Source organism: Leuresthes tenuis, unplaced genomic scaffold (assembly GCF_036924035.1).
Source record: "Leuresthes tenuis unplaced genomic scaffold, fLeuTen1.0.hap1 SCAF_4, whole genome shotgun sequence".
Classification (NCBI taxonomy): domain Eukaryota; kingdom Metazoa; phylum Chordata; class Actinopteri; order Atheriniformes; family Atherinopsidae; genus Leuresthes; species Leuresthes tenuis.
Window position 1 is genome coordinate 4,942,017 of NW_027325358.1, and position 19,036 is coordinate 4,961,052.

The following is a 19,036-nucleotide window of genomic DNA, read 5'->3' on the forward strand; positions in this document are numbered from 1 at the left end:
GCTGCACTTACGCAATACGGCAACTAAATAACAAGAACTCACCTCTGACAGTCGCTCAGTCATTATCAGTGTGTGTGCGCGCGCGCGCGTGTGTGTTTGCATTGCAGGGGGAGGGCCCTCAACATCGTTAAGGACTCCACCCATCCCGCACACAGACTTTTCAGCTCTTACCCTCAGGCTGGCGGCTGAGGAGCATTCAGAGCAGGACCACCAAGCTCAAACACAGCCTCTTCCCTGAAGCTGTCAGACTGCTGAACTCGAGCCGTTCTCTGTAGTCAAGTCAAGTCAAATGTATTTGTAAAGCACATTTCATGTACAAAACAATTCAAAGTGCTTTACATAAAATAAAAGCATTGCAGTGGGGATGGGAAAAGCATTAAGAATACATAAAAGAATATAAAAAGAAAGAAATAAACAGATTAAAATTTAATTAAAATGATTAAAAACAAGCAATAGCTTAGATATGTTAAAAGATATCGTGCAGATTTCATGCATAGATGCATGAGAAAATAAAAAAAAAATTGCTCCTACTTAAAAATGTTTGTTTTTTCCACTTGTTTGTTCCACTTGTTTGCAGCATAGCAGCTAAATGCTGCTTCTCCAGGTTTAGTCTGGACTCTGGACTGGACCAGCTGACCTGAGTCCCTGGATCTAAGAGCTCTGCTGGGTTTATCATATCACAGATGTATTTTGGGCCTAAACCGTTCTGGGATTTGTAAACCATCAGCAGGCTTTTAAAATCTATTCTGTGACTGACTGGAAGCCAGTGTAAAGATTTTAAAACTGGTGTGATGTGTTCAGAGCTCTTAGTCCTGGTTAAAACTCTAGCAGCAGCGTTCTGGATGAGCTGCAGATGTTTAATGCTCTTTGTGGGAAGTCCAGTTAAAAGACCATTACAGTAATCGAGTCTACTGGAGATGAATGCATGGATGAGTTTCTCCTGGTCTTTTTGGGAGAGAAAACCTTTAATTCTGTTGATGTTTCTGAGTTGGTAAAAAAAATGCCTTTGTGACAGCTTTGATGTGGCTGCAGAAAGTCAGATCTGAGTCTATCAACACTCCAAGGTTACGAACTTGGCCAGTGATTGTAAGGGCCTGAGTCTCAAGTATGCTGACCCTCTTCTCTCTGCTACCAAACAGAATGATCTCAGTTTTGTTTTCATTTGATTCTAGAAAATTCTCTCTCATCCAGGAGTTTATTTCCTCCAGACACTGACACAGTACGTCTGCTGGGCTACAGTCGCCTGGTGACAGAAACACATAAAGTTGTGTATCGTCTGCATAACTGTGATAATTGATGATAATTGATTGGTGATAGTTGAATGTGTTGTCTAATTGTTTTGATTTTTTGGCTAAAAAAGATGGCAAATTTGTTGCGTTTCTCAGTAGAGAGGAGGTCTGGTTTTGACTTTTTAAAAGGATTTGTGAGTTTTTCAACCACAGCAAACAGAGTTTGACAATTGTTGTCATTCTTATTAATAATTTCAGATAAATGCAGCTGTCTGGCCTTGCACAGCTCATCGTTATAACTAAGCTCACTTCGTTTATACAGCTCACAGTGAATCTGAAGCTCTGTTTTCCTCCACTTACATTCAGCTTTCCTGCAGTCTCTTTTCAGGTTTTTGACCGTTGTGGTGTTTCCCTGTTTGCTCAAGGTGCTCTTGATTATTATCGGTGCAACAGCTTCCATTACATTTAAAATTCAAAACGTTGAAATGATCCAGCAGTCCGTCAACCGACTGTGCGCTCACTGTTGGTGACATAACTATGGCCTCCCTAAACTGAGCACTTGTTTTCTCATTAATGTACGTCGTCTTAACTGAGAAGCTGGTTGTTTGAACATTCTGAGTAATCAATAAATCAAATTAAATACAGAAATGGTCAGACAAGGACAAATCAATTACCACAACAGAAGAAATATCAACACCTTTAGAAATGACCAGAGTGTGACCTCGAAGGCGGGTCGGTTCTGTTGCCATAAACCAAACATGTCCAGCACAGAAGAAAATTCTTCGGCATTACCATCCGTCATATTATCAATGTGAATGTTAAAATCCCCGGTCAAGATCAAATGGTTAAAATCAGTCCAGATAACAGACAATAATTCAGAAAATTCATCAATAAAACTTGCACAGTATCCTGGAGATCTGTAAATGATTAAGAACAGAATTCTAGGAACACCCTTTAAAATAAAACTAAGATATTCAAAAGAAGTGAAATCACCGAATGAGCTTTACGCTGGAATGTATCTTTAAATAAAGCAGCTTCCCATTTCGGCATTTATCCATAAAACTAAAATTTGGGGGTGCTGTTTCATTAAGAACAGGAGCACTTGTGCTTTCTATAAACTTCCACCCCCCTCTCTCTCTCTCTTCACCACCTTCACTAAAAAAATCCCTTTATCCACCAAACGTGCAATATTTCATTCATTCTCATAGGTGCAATATTACGGCCTACCTCCTGCTCTCACATGTGTATTTAGTATTTAGAAAATCTAATTTCAGCTTCACTACTTAACTGTTTACATATTTTTTCTCTTGTTGTTATATATTATTCTTATTTATTAGGCTTCTTAAACAGGGACCTGAGTCCTAATTTCGTACCGTAAACATGTAAATGTGAGCTGGTATGAATCCTTTTTCAACTATAAGCTGTTCCAGTACTTCAGCTGCAAGGTGTAGAGCAATCAAGTGACGTCTGGAGGGTTGTATCCATTAGCAAGGCAACACCGCCCTCTGCTGGAGGGAAAACTGTAAACGACATTATTACTGCTGGAAGCACCCCCCTGAAGTTTTTAACGTTTTACCCAGGAAATAAAACGGGATTTAGCTGGTTTGATATTTTGGGTTTATTTTCTCTAAAAAAAATAACAGCTGCTATTTGGAGAATTAAAACTCCACAAGTTGTAAATCATATTATATCTATTATATGATAATAGATAATGTGACTACAACCAATAATAAAACAGCTTAGAAAAAGTTTGGGAAGATTGAATAAAGTTTCTCTTTGGTTATGCATCTTTACATCAGACAAACAAAATTCATTAACTTACAAAAATCTGTTATCGGAGGTCACTACCATTATATTTCCATTCCGGCCTGGGAACGCCGGGATCCCCCAGGAGGAGCTCGAGAATGTCGCTGGGAAGAGGGATGTCTGGGTTTCTCCCTTGGACCTGTTGCCCGACCTCGGATAAGTGGGTGAAAATGGATGGATGGACAAGTCATTTCACCGTGGTTCAGGGCTAAAACTATCAACACTATGGTTTGATTAATTGTGGAAACTATTTGGAAGATAATATCATTGTCACGAACCGGCAGGACACAGGACATAGATGCAGGGATTTTCAAATAACAAAGTAGTGAAAATATCTCTAACACACTTCTTCCAATAAATACAGAGGAAGAGATCAAATGACAGGCTGCCTCAAACTTATCTGTACAAAAGTTTGTTGTACAAATAATAGGAATAAAGTTTGATGGATGAACTGGAATGCTGCATCAAGGCAGAACGTGACATGATGGACGATAGAAAAGGTCCAAACGCTGGTGGTGGGCTTCTGTTGAGGGTCAATCTTGGGCGAGAGAAGAAGGTGGGATGCATGGTCGCGTAGCCCAGAAGGAGAATGACGGCAGAAATAAGATTTAAAAAGGACTGAAAAGAGACAGATTGTCTGGGTGAGAAAGGAAGAATTAAGACCATTGGACCAGATCAGTGACATCATAGTTAATGTGGAAGGTGCGGGAAAAAGCGAATGAAATGCATCCAATCTCCAAAGCTTCATGTGGTTCAGCTGACCTTCGAAACGTGATCTCAGTGAGCGTCAGAGAAAAGAAACAGACACGGAGACCGTCGCAAATACACTCACAACACAGTTATACAAATAATCTTTCAGTTTATTTGTGCAGTGACAAAAACTTCTTTGGTATTTTGCTTTTTTTTATTATTAACTGGCTCTGTTGCATTTTGTTAATAAAATTTACACCATAACCACAAAGTTCTTAGATGAATCTAAAGTAAAACACTAACAAACATTGTAAATCTTGTGATTCGGTGCAGCAAAAAGACAACCCTAAAGATAAAAGTGATGATTGCTGAGCAGAACTAAAGGATGTTGGTCCAGAATAAAACCTTAACCTCACCTGTGCTGATCTGCACTGTTATCTGATCAACTGCTCTGGTATCAGAGAAAATCTTATCTGGTCGGGAGCACTCCTACCAAGAAATGAGAAAGATCTAATTTTCAACCTCTACAAATGTTAAAAAGACTCTAAAGTCATGCATTATATTAAATGCAGTGTGTATATTTAAATCTTTTAATGCTCACTGAAAGAACAGAGCTGCACAGATGGGGAAAAATAGGACGCAGCATAGAAATTAAATAGAGATATTTACATTCAGTATTTCTTTGTAAACAGTATAAAGACAACTCATCAAATGCTGACACTAATAAGTATTATCCACTATATTAACATATAATTCTTTGTTGGCCCTGAAATGAGCCGCACACACATCGGTATCAGCCAGGATTCAGCTTGCAATCGGTCTATCGGCAGAAAGGATAATGTGCACAGACGGTGTGGCCGTGATGTTGCATTGACTTTGCCCTCAAACTCACACAATAAGCCTGCAGCTGCAGATTCAGCAAATATCCGACGGGTGTCGGCCTAATTCCAGATCAGAGCACAAAAACATTTGGTTTGGTCGCCAAGTCCTGGAAAGTCTGAGAGCGAGTAATAGTTTAACAGCTTCTAAAACTGTTAGAAGGCTATAATAAAGGTTTTTAATACATTCTGATGAAAGGCAGTGTGAGGAAGGGCTGAAATACTAACTGTTCTGTTATTTTTTCTCAATGTATATTTAATTTTATCCCTGATATTAAAGGAAGAAAACAATGGCAAAAACAACTGGTATCAGCTATCGACCCATATTTTCACAGTTGGTGCTTCTCTTATTTAAAATGTCCTCTTTATATTCCTGATATATATCTAAATAACAAGAGTTCTTTAATTCAAACTTTTTGATGTGTTGTCTTTGCTGTATTTACAGTTAAATAAAGAAGTGTTTTGCCTTATTTACCCTGGACAGGAGGCAACCGGAGCCTCTGACTGGAAACTTCTTCGGCCGGCGAGTGTTTTTGCTCCCATTTTCATTACTTTTAGGTCCAGTTGCTGTGCAGCACAACAAATATTTAACGGCTGCTGAGTTTTTGGTTTTCCTGTGCAGCGCTGACTCTCTGGAGAATCAATTATTCGTCTCTTTTTGGTGGATTCTCTTCACATCTTTGGCATGTAGCTGAATATTGTCCCACAGCACTTGAAACCTGCTCTTCTATTATTCGTTTTTACAGGAAAATTATCTTTGCTTATCAGCCAAATTTATGATCAGCTGGCATTTATAAGTGAACACAATTGGGTAGGAGCAGATCTGGATGATTGGTAAATCTGAAGCTGAATAATAAATAAACTGCATTTACGGTTTTACTTTCTGAGCATCAGATGCTTATTGACTTCTCTTATTTCTGATAAAAAATAAGAACATTAAGGGCTCTTAAGGTGATGTCGCTGCATGAGGCCCATTATTCATTAAAGACTGCGACAAAAACAAGCTTTCATCAAATTCTCTGTGGCTATTATAACAGGAGACACCTACCTGGTGTAACTTACATATTAGAAACAGAGAATGAGCCTTTCTTTAAAGGCCTAAGGTAAAATCTGGATTTCTTTGGCTTATCATCTTATCTGATTCAGCTCTCTGGCACTGAGTAGCGGCATCATTTGATATGATAAGGGTTGTTGTCTAAACATTGCACAAAGTTGCTTCTCAGCAGTACAACTGGCCTTTTCACAGGAGAAAGTGACGCAAAGTTAACAAAAATATAACTCGCTAGAACTTTGTGCTATCAGACCTGACAACCATCAATCTGACGATAAGATGTGCGTCATCAGAGGAGTCACTTCAGCACCCTGGTGAGGAAGATTGAAACAACGACTCCAACGGCGAGGACGATGACCATGACCAGCAACGTCAGACCACGCCGTAAAACCAGCTGCGTCACCGACAGAACGTTTCCCACTGTAGTGGTGGCGGGTTTCTTCTGGTTGGGTACGGACACTTCCTGGTACGTGTGCTCCTCCTCATCACGACTGGATGCTGTTACACTGACCTGGGTCTGGCTGTGATTACAGTCTGGTTGCAAAACAAAGCTTTAATGTGAACACACTGAACACAAAAAAAGAACACAATCTTGTAGTTTTATGGTTTTAGGCATCAGGATATAGTAAACGAGTCATCTGGTCCTTATCTGGTCTAAAAATGAATAACAACATGTGACATATCACACTGTGTCTTTTTTTATTCAACTAAAGCTAATTTAAAACACTGAAGCAGTGTGTGAGAAACAAAGTCTGCTTGCAGCAGCAGCTCCAGCAGCAGTGAGCTGCAGTGATGGTTTTCTGTGTGACGTCATCAGTCTCTCACATGGTTGTGGAGGAATCTTGGCCCACTTGCTTCAGCTCATTGAGGTTTGCAGCATTGGTTTCTGCACAGCTCTCTTAAGGTCCCACCGCAGCATTTCAGTCAGGCTGAGGTCTGGACTCTGACTGGACCATTGCAGCACCTTGATTCTTTTCTTTTTCCCACATTCTGCTGTAGATCTGCTGCTGTGTTTGGGATCTTTGTCCTGTTGATGAGCCAGTTTCAGCCCAGCTTTAGCTGTGGGACAGATGGCCTCACATTTGACTCTAGAATACTTTGGTATCCAGAGGAGTTCATGGTGGACTCAATGACTGCAAGGTGCCCAGGTCCTGTGGCTGCAGAACCAGCCCAGATCATCAGCCCTCCACCACCGTGCTTGACAGCTGGTATGAGGTGTTTGTGCTGATATGCTGTGTTTGGTTTCCTCCAAACGTGCTGCTGTGCATTAGGACCAAACATCTCCACTTTGCTCTGGTCTGTCCAAAGGACATTGTTCCAGAAGTCTTGTGCTTTGTTCAGATGCAGCTTTGCAAACCTAAGCTGTGCTGCCATGTTCTTTTTAGAGAGAAGAGGCTTTCTCCTGCAGCCCTTCCAAACAAGCCATCCTTGTTCAGTCTTTTTCTAACTGTGCTGTCATGACCTTTAACCTTTAACATGCTAACTGAGGCCTGTAGATTTGTGAATAACTTGTGAATAATCTTTCTCTCTGTAGAATGATGGACTCCAGATAGTCTGGAAATGGCCTTATAACCCTTCCCAGATTGATGGGCAGCTTCTCTAAGATCATTGCTGATGTCTTTCCTCCTTGGCATCGTGTTAACACACACCTGAATGCTGCAGAGCAGCAAACTGACACAACTTCTGCTTTTATAGAGGTGCTCACACTGACTGATGATCAATTAATAAGATATATTTGATTAGCAGCACCTGACTGCTATTAACCTTCTAATTCCATTGGAAGCAGTAAAGTTGAACATGTTCTAGTCTGATAAGGACCAGATTTTTTTTTTCAGGGCAGCCTGATAAAAAAAACTCAGTCAGTGTGTTCAAGCTCACCTTTATCTTCCATCCTGACCATCTCTTTATCTTCTTTGGTCTGAACTCCTGCTCTTACAAGAGCCTGTATGGAGACAGTTGTTAGTGTTTTGAGTGAAGAAGTGAGCGGCTGATAGGTTGAAGATGCAGGTACACACCTCTGCTGCAGCCTTCTTCCAGTCAAGTTTCCACACAAATAAGATGAAGAAAATTGCCTGCATTAACACACCAACTGTAAGTCCTGTCCATAATCCTTTTGGAGAGATCAGAGAGATTTAAAGTTTTAAAGACAAGTCAGGGGGCAGGGCTGCATTTAAACTGTAATACATCGTAACTCATTCTTACCAACAATCCCCATGTTGGCTGCAAACATCAGAGACACACCAATGGGGAAGCCAATACAGTAGTAGCCCACCAGGTTACACAGAGCACCAATCATTTGTTTTCCTGCTCCTCTGAGGACACCCCCAGTTACACCCTTTGAGCAGCAAACACAGATTTGGTCAAATTACATGTTCATATGTGAATCTTGTTTAATGTGTGGGCGTAAAACTGTTTCTTACCGCAACAGCATCAGCAAGATGCATGAAACCAAATATGATCATAACATCAGCAACCCTCTGTAAAATCTCTCTGTGGAACGGGCAGATTGACAGTCAGAACATAGAGTTTCTTTCAGTGTATCTGAAAATATCTCAAGACAGCAAATTCATTTGATAGACAGATTCAGACCTTTGAAACATGTATTTTAGATACATCCAGATTAAAACACTGACAAATAACCTTAATATCAGTGTTTTAAAAGATTCCAATACAACTAAAACTGGCATAAAATGCATCTTAGTCCATGTTATCAGTTGAGTTTAATAAGGTTTGATTTTGTTAATTGAAACAGATGAAAATGGGCAGCTGAGACAGGCTCTGAGAGAATAGGATGCATAGCATAGCTTAGCTGTGTTTAATCTGGCATCAGCATGACAGGTGTTGACCTCAGTTGATGTTTAACAGTTTGAACAGACTGATTGATGCTTTTTTCTACTGTTTTACTTACTCCTCTGTGGTGAAAATGTATCCGATGACGTTTCTAGAGGCACCAAGAATTGTTCCAACAACACAGGCCGTAAAGACTGCAACAACAAAATGAAGCAGAGAACAGAATGAAAAAAAGTGTTTGCAAACATTAATTTCAAGGGAGAGAAGTGAAAATGAGACCCAGAGAAAATTCAACTTAAACCGAGGACATCGTGATTAGAATGAATTACAGAACAATCATAATCTGTGAGCTAAACAGCCAAATGAAGAGTTTCAGAGGCCAGTGTAGACCTGTAAATCCTCAGAAAACCTGCACAGAATTGTAACCTTTCCACTAAAACAGCAGCACTAAAAAGCATTTGTGTCAAAATAAAACCAGGGAGTTGTCTGAGTCATCCAGACGCTGATTAAACTGTTCAGTTTAATTTTAGTTTATCTTTTTTGTGCTAATAACTCAAAGTCAAACACATACTAAAAAATATCTTTAAAGCTTTTGGGTGACTTTGATGCATTAAAAGGTTTATTTCTATTCTAAAAAGCTATTGTAGAAAGTGCCGGTTTTCTATTGACATTGTAGAAGAAACAGTTAAACATTTTTAGATGCTTTAAAGCAACATTAGAGCTTTAAAAAAAAAAGCTCTTCAAGCCATTTGGATCAGAAACTGACAAAAACCCCGTCACAGCTGCTGTTATTGAGCATTTTTGCTCAGGACTGTTTGTAATTACCTCTAAATGATACAAACAGACTGCTGCATTCAGATCAAATTACACTGGAGTTAATTGTGTTAATTTGCTAATTTAACTGTTAATTTAATCTTGTGTCACGATTTACGTTCTGTTTCATGTCTTGCTCGTCACTTCCTGTTTTATTTTGAAAAAGCACTAACTTTCCCCTCTCGTTTCAGGTACATTGCCCTTCCTCCCGTGTCAGGCGTCTCATTGTCTTCCCTGATTCCCAGGTATTTCCACCTGTTCCCTTTGGTCTCTCATGTGTTCAAATAGTCTGCGTTTCTTGTCTCGTGCCAGTATGTTGTCTCCTCTCATGAGCCTGATTACCAGCCTTACTTTGAGCCATAGTGTCCACAAGCCTGCAGTGAAGCGATCCTCCTGCAGAGCTACCTTGTTTTGTAATTTATCCTTGTACTTAGTCTTAGTTTATTTATTCAATACGGTAAGTTTCATAGCCTTGTTTGTTCCTCCCGTTTGGAGAGGTTTTTGGTTGGTAAATGTTTCATAGAAACCTCCGTTAGTGAAGCGATTTGTGTTTGTTCGTTAAGACCTTTTTGTGCCGCCGTTAAAGGCGAGCTTTAAGTTCATAGTTAAAGTTTCATAGTGCCTCTGTTTTGTAAGAGTCCATCCTTTGTTAAATCCGCCTCATTAGGAGAGCGTGTCTTTGTTTTGTTAAATTAAAGAGCCCTTTGTTTTCCTCCCAGCGTGGACAGATTTATGTTTGTTAACTTTCATAGTCCTCCGCCATAGTTACTGAGGAGAGTGCTTAGGTTTTCATAGCCCATTACTTTGCTCTGCTTGGAGATCCTATCCTGCCTTGCCTGTGCTGTTAAATATTAATAAACACTCTTTGAATCCAAACTGACCCTGCACTTGTGTCCTGAGTCCGAGGTACCTGTCATCTTGATATCAAATGGCCGACTGAATTTTGTTTAATTAAATTTAACGTTGTGGATTTTTTTGCATGGTTTAAAAAAAAAAAAAAAAAAAAATCAGTCCTCACCGGCCAATTAGGGACAGAGTGGTCAGACACAGCATTTACAACCAGATATATCTGCTTCAAAGATGTTTGAGCTGGTTTAGTGACACCAGCTTGTGTTCCCAGCAGTTTCATGTAAATGGTTGATTTGAAGCTGATGGGAAGCAACAACTTTAAAGTCAATGTGACTGTGTGCTTTACATCTGTGTGTTGTTGCTCTTACATCCACAGATGATGGGCACTTTGCACGACAGCTTGGCCTGCTCTATGTTTCCTGCACCGAGAGCGTTCCCGACCCGTGCGCTGGCAGCAGCAGAGAATCCCAAAGGAAACTACGGAAAAATAAACATCAACTATAATTCCCAAAAGTCTATAACCGTAAATGTCACCAACAGAGAAGCTTCATAACTGAGAAACACTCTGGAGTTACCATGTAAGCTATGTAAGCCAGCTGGTATATCACAGACTGAGCCCCCAACTCGTTTTCACCGATGATACCGGATAGGAATCCTCCCACCTCAAAAATCCACCACTCCAGACAAAGCATGAGCATACTTGGGATAGCCAGACGGACGAATGGTCCCCACTCCTGCAGACAGTCGAGTGACCAACCTGTGGAAGCAGAGTGGGTCAGTTTCTATGCATTTACTGCATGTATCTTGTGACTTTCTGTTAAATTATTCAGTTATTACAAGTGTTTCACAATAGACTGAAAAGTAATGCACACTGAATTACACAATTATGGAGTGTTGCGAACTCTGTCAACCATTACCCACTGGAATACTTAAAAAGTCAACTACTGTTGTGAAAGAACACAGAGCTGAATGGTGACTGATGCAAAAGCATCTGGATAGACTGACCTGCCCACGTGGCCTTATGCAGACCCCTCACGCATATGTAAATAAATAAGACCACAGCCAGTAGGTACTGAGAGATGGCGTTGGCTGCTGCAGATCCACTGGAAAATAAAAACAGAAGACGAATGAAGAGTCGATAGACCCCACAGCTAAAATGACAAATAAGTCAATATAATATCAATCGCACTGATAAGTTGATCAGTTAAGTGTGTGGAGTACATTTAATGAATTTACTTTAGGTCAGTAACATATATAAGGTGGGAACTGATATTATAGTAATATTACACAGTAAGTGATGTTATATAATTACCTTGAAAAATACTATAAAAAAGTACTTGATAAGACTGGGATTTATAGAACACCAGCAATCAATAATGATGGAGAGAAACTTACGCAACACCCAGATTCAGACGATACAGGAAGACGTAATTTATTATTGCGTTAAGGACATTTCCAATTGCTCCAGTTATAACTTGAGGCCATATAATTCCCTGTTAGACAAAAGAGATCAGTGTTAATTTAAAAAAACTACGTTCAACACTTTATCAAACATATCAGTGGTCGTGTGTGTGTGTGTGTGTGTCAAGCAACTGGACCTGATTTTGGAGATATCTCCCCTGCAGCTGGTACATAAAAGAGGCCTGAGGACAGAAAACAGAAAGTTGATAAAGTGTCACCTACACAGAATTCAAACAGGAGATTACTGATTAAAGGACAAGACGACTGAAAAGCAGCGGGCAAAGGTTCAGGACTGTAAGCTTAAGTCTCGAGCCACCCCTCGTTTCTTTATATATTGCCAAGAATAATTGAAAAAATATAATATAAAAAAACATATGGAAACAGTAAATAAAGAACAGTAAACAAGATGAAAACAGAGTTTGTGTAACTTTAAGCAGCTTTAAAGTGAACATCTGGTCTGAGCTCCTTTATTCTCCAACTCAGCCTGAACCCTCTGAGACAAGCTTTCTGTCATTTCTTTAAGGAGTCTTCAGGAATAGTTCTCCAGGCTTCTTGAAGGACATCCCAAAGCTCTTCTTTGGATGTGGGCTGCCTTTTGTTCCGTTCTCTGTCAGATGATCCCACACTGCTTCAATAATGTTGAGGTCCGGGCTCTGGGGAGGATTCATCCCTCCATAAGACCTGTTGCCACTGATTTTCAGTCCACTTCTTGTGTCATTTGGCATAGCTCAGCCTTTTCTTTCAGATCCTGTTCATCTGCTGTAGATAGTTTTTTTAGGCCTGACACTTCTTCTTTTGTCCTCCACTTGTCCAGTTTCCTCAAATGTTTTCAGGACACACTGCACACCATGCTGAGATATGCCAAGTTTTCAGCTAATAGCTCTTTGGGAATCACCTTGTTGCTGCAGAAATCCTATTTTCTGTCTGTTATTTTTGCTCAGGTTATCGATATAAATGGGAAGAAAACCATAACTTCAGTGTCAATAGTGAATAATAACTGTGGACATCACATTAATGTGACTCATCAACAGAAGGCTTAAATATCTTTTCTGCTGATTCTAAAAAATTCTGCTGCGTACAGTCAGTTAATGACCAACTACAACTCTCTCAGTCCAAAAACATCATTGTCTCACATGTTTCCTGGTTCCATTGTTATAAAGCAACTGACTATTTGTGGAGAGGGGGCAGGCATGTCAAACACTCCCATAGATTTATATTCTAGAGAGTCCACAGGTGAAGCTGAAATGTAGTTTACGGTGAAAATGGAAATGTTCAGAAATCCCAAACTCCAACACAAAACATTCAAATGAATGCCTGACTTCTCATCTTCATCAAACTAAAACTGCAGGCAGCTCCCAGCCTCACTTAAAGCAGAGCTTTCTAACCTTACAAAGAGGCTGGAACATAACATTTCAGCCAATAAAAACTTCCCTCTCTGCTGTGCTACAGCTCTGCCTTCAAAGCTCAACCTGCAGAGACGGAAAGACTCACTTCTGGCCCATTTCCAGGTTTGAAGTGAATAAACAAAGATGCTGTTAGCAGGAGGTATAGCCTGCGTGAAGCGCGGTTTTAAGACATAAAGCTGACTGGAAAAAAAGCTTTCAGTGAGATATATCAGCAGTTATGGGCCATGTTCATTCTCTAGAAGAAACTTTTCTTTCATTTGAATCAGCAAATGAAAAACATCCACTGTTTTTAATTTGATTATATCTCGTGAACATGCCAAACCGTCAGACACAGTCACCAACATATGAGAGCATGTGCTCATTTTAACCTTTACAGAGGTTAATAAAAGTGTAATTAAGCAATTGTTTGTTGTCCAATTAAATGAAACCTTTTCTCTGTCTAATCCTACTGTTAGATCGTGTATTCGTGCCTCTATTGCTGATTCCTATGTCTGACCACCTGCCTTTGGAGGCCAAATAGTTTCATTAAACTTTATTTGTTCTTCCTGAATCCTGCCTGTGGGCCCGTTTGGGTCGTTCTTTACCACAGAGAATGACGGCATGTTAACATCCCCAGAGCAGAAACAACTCGGCAGCTCCAAAGCCAACTCACGTCCTCATTTAGGTCCACATCTTTTAATGTTTTGTACAATCCTGTGCTGTGTAACGACAAATCAAATGAAAAGTGAAACTCACCGGCAGGGAAGGCATGAAGATGTTCACATACATCTGGGAGAGTCTTAATGTGGAAAAACAAGCATTCGTGAGAAATTGTGACATGTAACTAAACATAAAATGGACATTTGATGCTCTGACTTAGACAGTTTTCTGCTTTGCTGGATGTCTTATGATAACTTTAATGAGAATGAGTATGTACAAGTAGCCCAACATTGCCCTCGATGGCTCTATCTGCCCGTGGAGCTAAAAATCCCATCTGAGCTTCTGCATCTTGGGAATTCAGTTGAAACTAAAGGGGCAGGTTGTTGAGCCGTCAGAACATGAACAAACAGCCTCTTTAATGTTTTAAATCTTCTAGCAACAGATAACCGAAATGTTGTGAAGGAATTATTGATGAAAGTCACTGACAGACAAAGTCAGTTTAGAGGATCGTTTTCAGGAAATATGCTCCTGTTGGGAGATTACAGTTGATTTCTTCTGTCCCAAGTGGCCCAAAGTAGTTATAGGAGTAATGAGGAGGAGCAAATTATTACTAATAACTCCAATCACTCTACGCACGACCAGACATCCAGCAAGGGCAGTGAATGAGAAGCAGCACGGGACCGACCTGGCCACCTCTGGGCTTTGTCTGACAGCAAGCAGGAGAGGTTCAGTGTTAATGAGGACGGACCAGCAGGGGAAGCAGGCCAGCAGCAGGATCAGGATCCCCCTCTGAAGAATCACACCCACACGCTTCAAGTTACCGCTCCCATAGGTCTGCGTGAAACAGACAAGAAGACACTCAGAAAACACACCATAACAAAGGGTATGACTGACCAAGGAAAACTAACTTGATACAAACGCTGACTGTGGAGCTGTTTAATAGGAGACCCCAGGATGACTTGGGAACCAGCAGTAATAGTTGTACTTGTCTTGGTTAGATAAATAAAATGAAAGAACAGTACCTGAGATATGAGGGTATCACAAGTCAAAGACAGACCGGTGCCAATGGAAATACCGGTTACGTTAACCACCTGCACGTGAAATAAAGACAGAAAAAAACGGAAATCCTCAACAACAACATAATACCGGTGCTGGCATTCTGGGATTAAAGTAGAGGCAAAGACGAAAGAAAAGTCTCCTTACCGCGATCGATAATGACACCCCCGCGAGTTCAGTTTTTCCTAGATGACCGCAGAACACCATGCTGACAAAACTGATCATGAAAGTCATCAACTGGGAAATCACCTGGAGTTCAAATAGAGAAATACAGTAAATTACATCAATCAGATTTCATTTTGTTTGAATAACACCTGATGAAACATGTTGCCTGGGTTTCTGACATATATATAGAAATGATTTTAAATTAAATAAGTGTTACATAACACAGACACGTGTGGGTCTTTACACACAAGCTGTGAAACTCTGACAGCAAATATGTGCTGGACTAATACAGTCAGTTATACCTTTATCTCTGAGTTTAGACACGCGGGCCGCGCTGCACGCGCGCACAGCGGATAATCAATACACTGATGCGTCGGAGTGTGTGCCAACAGTCTTACCACTGGTCCCGCTAGTTTGAAAAGTTGTGTCAGCTCATTCCTGTACTCCAGCGGAATGAAACCATGAATTCTCTTCAGGCAGGACCCCAAACCTTCCTCGGAGTCCGCTGCTTCACCTGATTTCACATCCACCTTCTCTCCCTCAGTGAGTGTGGCTGGTGTTTTCCCGGAGCCGTCCATATCTGAAATGTTCTCTGCACACAGTGCGGACTTATTTCTGCCGTGGCCTCCCTATCAGCGGGGTCAGAGAGGAGCTGGTAAAACGTGAGTCGGATGTTGCACCGGCGGTGGAGAAAGAGGAGAGGCTGGAGCGGAGGTTATAGAGCCTCCTGGTTGGACACGTGCTGGAAGTTTAGGAGTGTCCTAAGAGCCAACCATCTCCTGCTGCTGTTTCGGGGGGTGTTACTGCCATGGAGTTAACCCCATGTTGCATTCAAGTGCACGTCATAAGATTCCGATCGCTGAGACTTATTATGTAAAGAACCTCCACACAAGGGCGTAACTTTGAGTTGAACATTGGGAGAGGGGCTGAGCTTCCCGCCCGTAAAGCAGGTCTGAGGACATGCCCCGCAGGAGAAAATCTTTAACTATATATTTAATTATTACTCAAGTTGGCTAGTCCTGTCCCAGCTTTTTACAAGGTACCTCAGATATGTTCATCATTTCAATTCTTCGGGTTCTATAACCACAGGGGGGTGTTTTGTGAACACGACAGGAAATAATAAGGACATCAAGTCTATGCTGCTTTTTTAAATTTTTGTATTTAAATTGTGCCTTGTCAGAGGATACCATTCCTACCTGCTCATCTGAAACCTGTCTCACTGCTTTCAACCTGTCTCTCTTCACCTAGTTTGATCTGATACACATTAAAACAATACACCAAATAATTACTCATTATGTCAAATCATAAAAAGTGGTCACTTGTTTTTTTTTTTTTACCCTCACCGATCCTACATATAACAAAACAAACCTTTGGGGAGACTAAAGCATCAAATTAACCACCAACCCTATTAATTATGTCACATTCTTCTATTTTCCTCTCACCTGGCCTCCTTGTGTAAGAATGCTTATTAAACCTCAGCCCTGTGAGGTACAATCAAGTATTTTACATCCTTTTTTCAGAACAACCTGGGCTTTCAGAATATTCATACTGTGGTGGTGTCATATGAATATAGAAAAAGTCATATGACCAGATATGGAAAGGAAAAAAAAATGATTTCACACATATTTATGGAAACTGAATTTCTTTCTAGATGTTACACAAATGTTCTTTAAGGGCTCTGGGGGAAATAATCAAGGTTATAACTATAGAGGCATCACTGTATTCAGGAGTTTGTACAGAACTCTTCAAAAGAGAGTGATATTCCAGAAACCAGTTTACTGCCTTGTTCAGGAGTTTCTGGCTGCAGTCGACATGATCCACTGTCACATCAACAGGAACACCGAGGTGCTGAAGAGTAAGTCCACAGAAAATGTGGCAATCCAGAGCACTGGTGGAGGTGCGTGGCACTGGCCCAACACACCAGCATGATCACTGGTTGATGCTGTGAAAGTGAACATCACTACTCTGTCAGACTACTGGGAGGCCTTATTTTTTGGGGAATAAGGAGGTTACTTACAGACCACAACACAAACTTCCACACATACACCTGTTTTCTGTCCATTGTCTTTCTGTCCTTCTGTGTTCCACTGTCGCAGATCCTAGTCTTCTGACTAAAGCAAGGTTTTTTTTTTGTTTGTTTTTTAAACCCGAGTTGACTTGAGTTGATAACCAGCATCATAGCACCGCTCCGTGGGACCGTCACCGTGTTAAAGATGAGCTGAATAAGTTGAACCTGCCCTGAAGTTGAGGCTCTGATGAGCTTTCTGAGGCACAAAGTCACCGATCTTCTCCCATGAGTCCATCTCTGGATCAGCAGGTTTGTGATAAAGATGCAGGTCCAACATGTTTAAAGACAGTGGGTGCTCAGAACATTCCTCCAGCCCATAATTCACCATGTAGTTCTGGGATAAAGACACTGTTCATGACCTGTACATCTCTGCACCATCTGCTCTCTTTGGGCCTCAAACTGGACGGCTGGAGAGAACATGTCTGATGTGATCAAGCACATGGTTTGGATTTAAAAGAAGGAGAAAACAAAGGAATAACAAGTCAGATTTTATTCTCAGTTAAACACAGATTCAGAAAGTTGTAGAGTCCTTCATCAGAACTGCTGGTCCCGTTAAGTCCATTAAATCCAACTAGAAGTCATAAATCACAACAGTTCACATTAAGGTTGACAATAATTATTCATCAACAGAAATTAAGCTCATATGAGAACGTTTTAAAACTTACACCCAGCAGCAGCGAGGTCCTGAGAACCCTGAAAGGTAGGGTCCGCAGGTGGGGGGGTCCAATGATGGCCCGTTCAGAGCCCCTGACTACTCTGATTTCTGATGATCCAACAGAGGCTACCAGACAACACGGATGGGTTTTGCTCACTTGCTCAACTACAGATATTGATTTTTAGCAAAGAAGCAAATAAAAACTTACACCAACGGACACAAGGATCTATCCATGCAGTTCCGATACTTTCAGTGTGCTGTAGTGAGTTTTTAAAGCGCTTGCTTTAATGAGAGGACCGCCCACCAAGAGTTAACCAAGAATTGGTTTCAGAGGTGAGTGACCACCCGTTCACAGCCCCTGATTACTCCGGTTTCTGATGGCCCAACGAGACAACATGTTTTACCCACGGATGGGATGCATTTTTAAAATGACCATTTTAAGAAGGTTAACATGTAAACTGAACTTATAAGAGAATAAGTGAAAGATGAGGCACACCTGCCGGCTCATTGGAAACCAGGAAACCATCTGCGGGAACACGCGGGAAAAGAAAAACTTTTTTGGAGGGAAAAGGTTTTACTTCCGGTAATCGGTTTCATTTATGAATGAAAATGTTTATCTTTGTAACCTATAACAATAAGTTCCATAAACATTTAACCTATTAGCTTCTCCATAACAAACAGGCGTATTTACGCATTTTGCGGACTTAAATCGGCTGTTGTGCAATGAACCGCATTGAATTAGAGGCGGATTGAGGGCCTCTCAAACCTGTCGGTGAGCAGCTTTAAAGTTCTGTTAACAAGCAGCTTTATGTGAAAAACACGCACAGAAAAACGCTTAAATCAACACCACCCAGACATGACCAGCGGCCGCGATAAATGGTATGTTGTGTATTAACTTATCGTGTGTAACTATGCACAGCACAACAAATGTATGGCTCTGACATTAAAGCATGTGTTCATTATAACTGAGCATATCAATACACTTCATTCAAGATATTCATTTCAATATGATTAAGTTAGAAATTAAACCTGTTTTTGAGCAAGAACACAACAGTCAGAGTGTTTTCAAACTACATAGACACCATTTGGTAACTTTTACATAATACAACAGCCTCCATATGCAATAAAACTTAAATGTCAAAAGAGTCAAGAACAAGTTTTAATTTATTGATTTGAGAAAAGGGAAATGTACTTTATAGACAAAGTACATTAATATCCAATGTAGTGACTGTAAATACAGTAAATGCCACATTAAAAATACACCCGAATAGGACAGAGAGTATGAATAAATAATGTATTTTCTTGTAGATTTTTATGAACATAACACAAAGTAGACCCACGTAACCTAAAGACTGGCTTTCTGTACAAACACATTTACAAACTTACATCTAATGATATTTGGTGTGAACCGAGCCATACTACCACCTGCCACTGATGCACAGAGGAGGGAGTGTGATGATATGGGTCAATAATAGCTGGT

General features: G+C 40.6%; 2 protein-coding genes across 2 annotated transcripts in view; one reads left to right on the forward strand and one right to left on the reverse strand.

The window, feature by feature from the left end:
* Positions 1-19,036, forward strand: part of ctnnd1 (catenin (cadherin-associated protein), delta 1) — a 250,087-nt gene that overhangs the window by 187,619 nt on the left and 43,432 nt on the right. The window lies entirely within an intron of this gene.
* Positions 3,875-15,548, reverse strand: LOC140305362 (multidrug and toxin extrusion protein 1-like). The gene is made up of 16 exons (XM_072384204.1): positions 15,232-15,548; positions 14,816-14,917; positions 14,635-14,703; positions 14,298-14,446; positions 13,709-13,751; positions 11,705-11,749; positions 11,502-11,599; positions 11,112-11,209; positions 10,682-10,863; positions 10,475-10,583; positions 8,563-8,638; positions 8,075-8,144; positions 7,857-7,989; positions 7,670-7,764; positions 7,533-7,596; positions 3,875-6,188 (listed from the first exon to the last, which is right to left on the reverse strand). Exons 1-16 carry the CDS (start codon positions 15,409-15,411, stop codon positions 5,953-5,955), a joined length of 1,749 nt encoding a protein of 582 aa, XP_072240305.1. The 5' UTR covers positions 15,412-15,548; the 3' UTR covers positions 3,875-5,952.

Bases quoted from the DNA above. Each gene is read 5' to 3' on its own strand.
- LOC140305362 (XM_072384204.1), bottom strand. From the start codon at position 15,411: ATGGACGGCTCCGGGAAAACACCAGCCACACTCACTGAGGGAGAGAAG. The intron at 14,918-15,231 runs GTAAGACTGTTG...TTTGAACTCCAG, and splicing joins TCAAACTAGCGGGACCAGTG to GTGATTTCCCAGTTGATGAC. The intron at 13,752-14,297 runs GTCGGTCCCGTG...TTCCACATTAAG, and splicing joins CAAAGCCCAGAGGTGGCCAG to ACTCTCCCAGATGTATGTGA.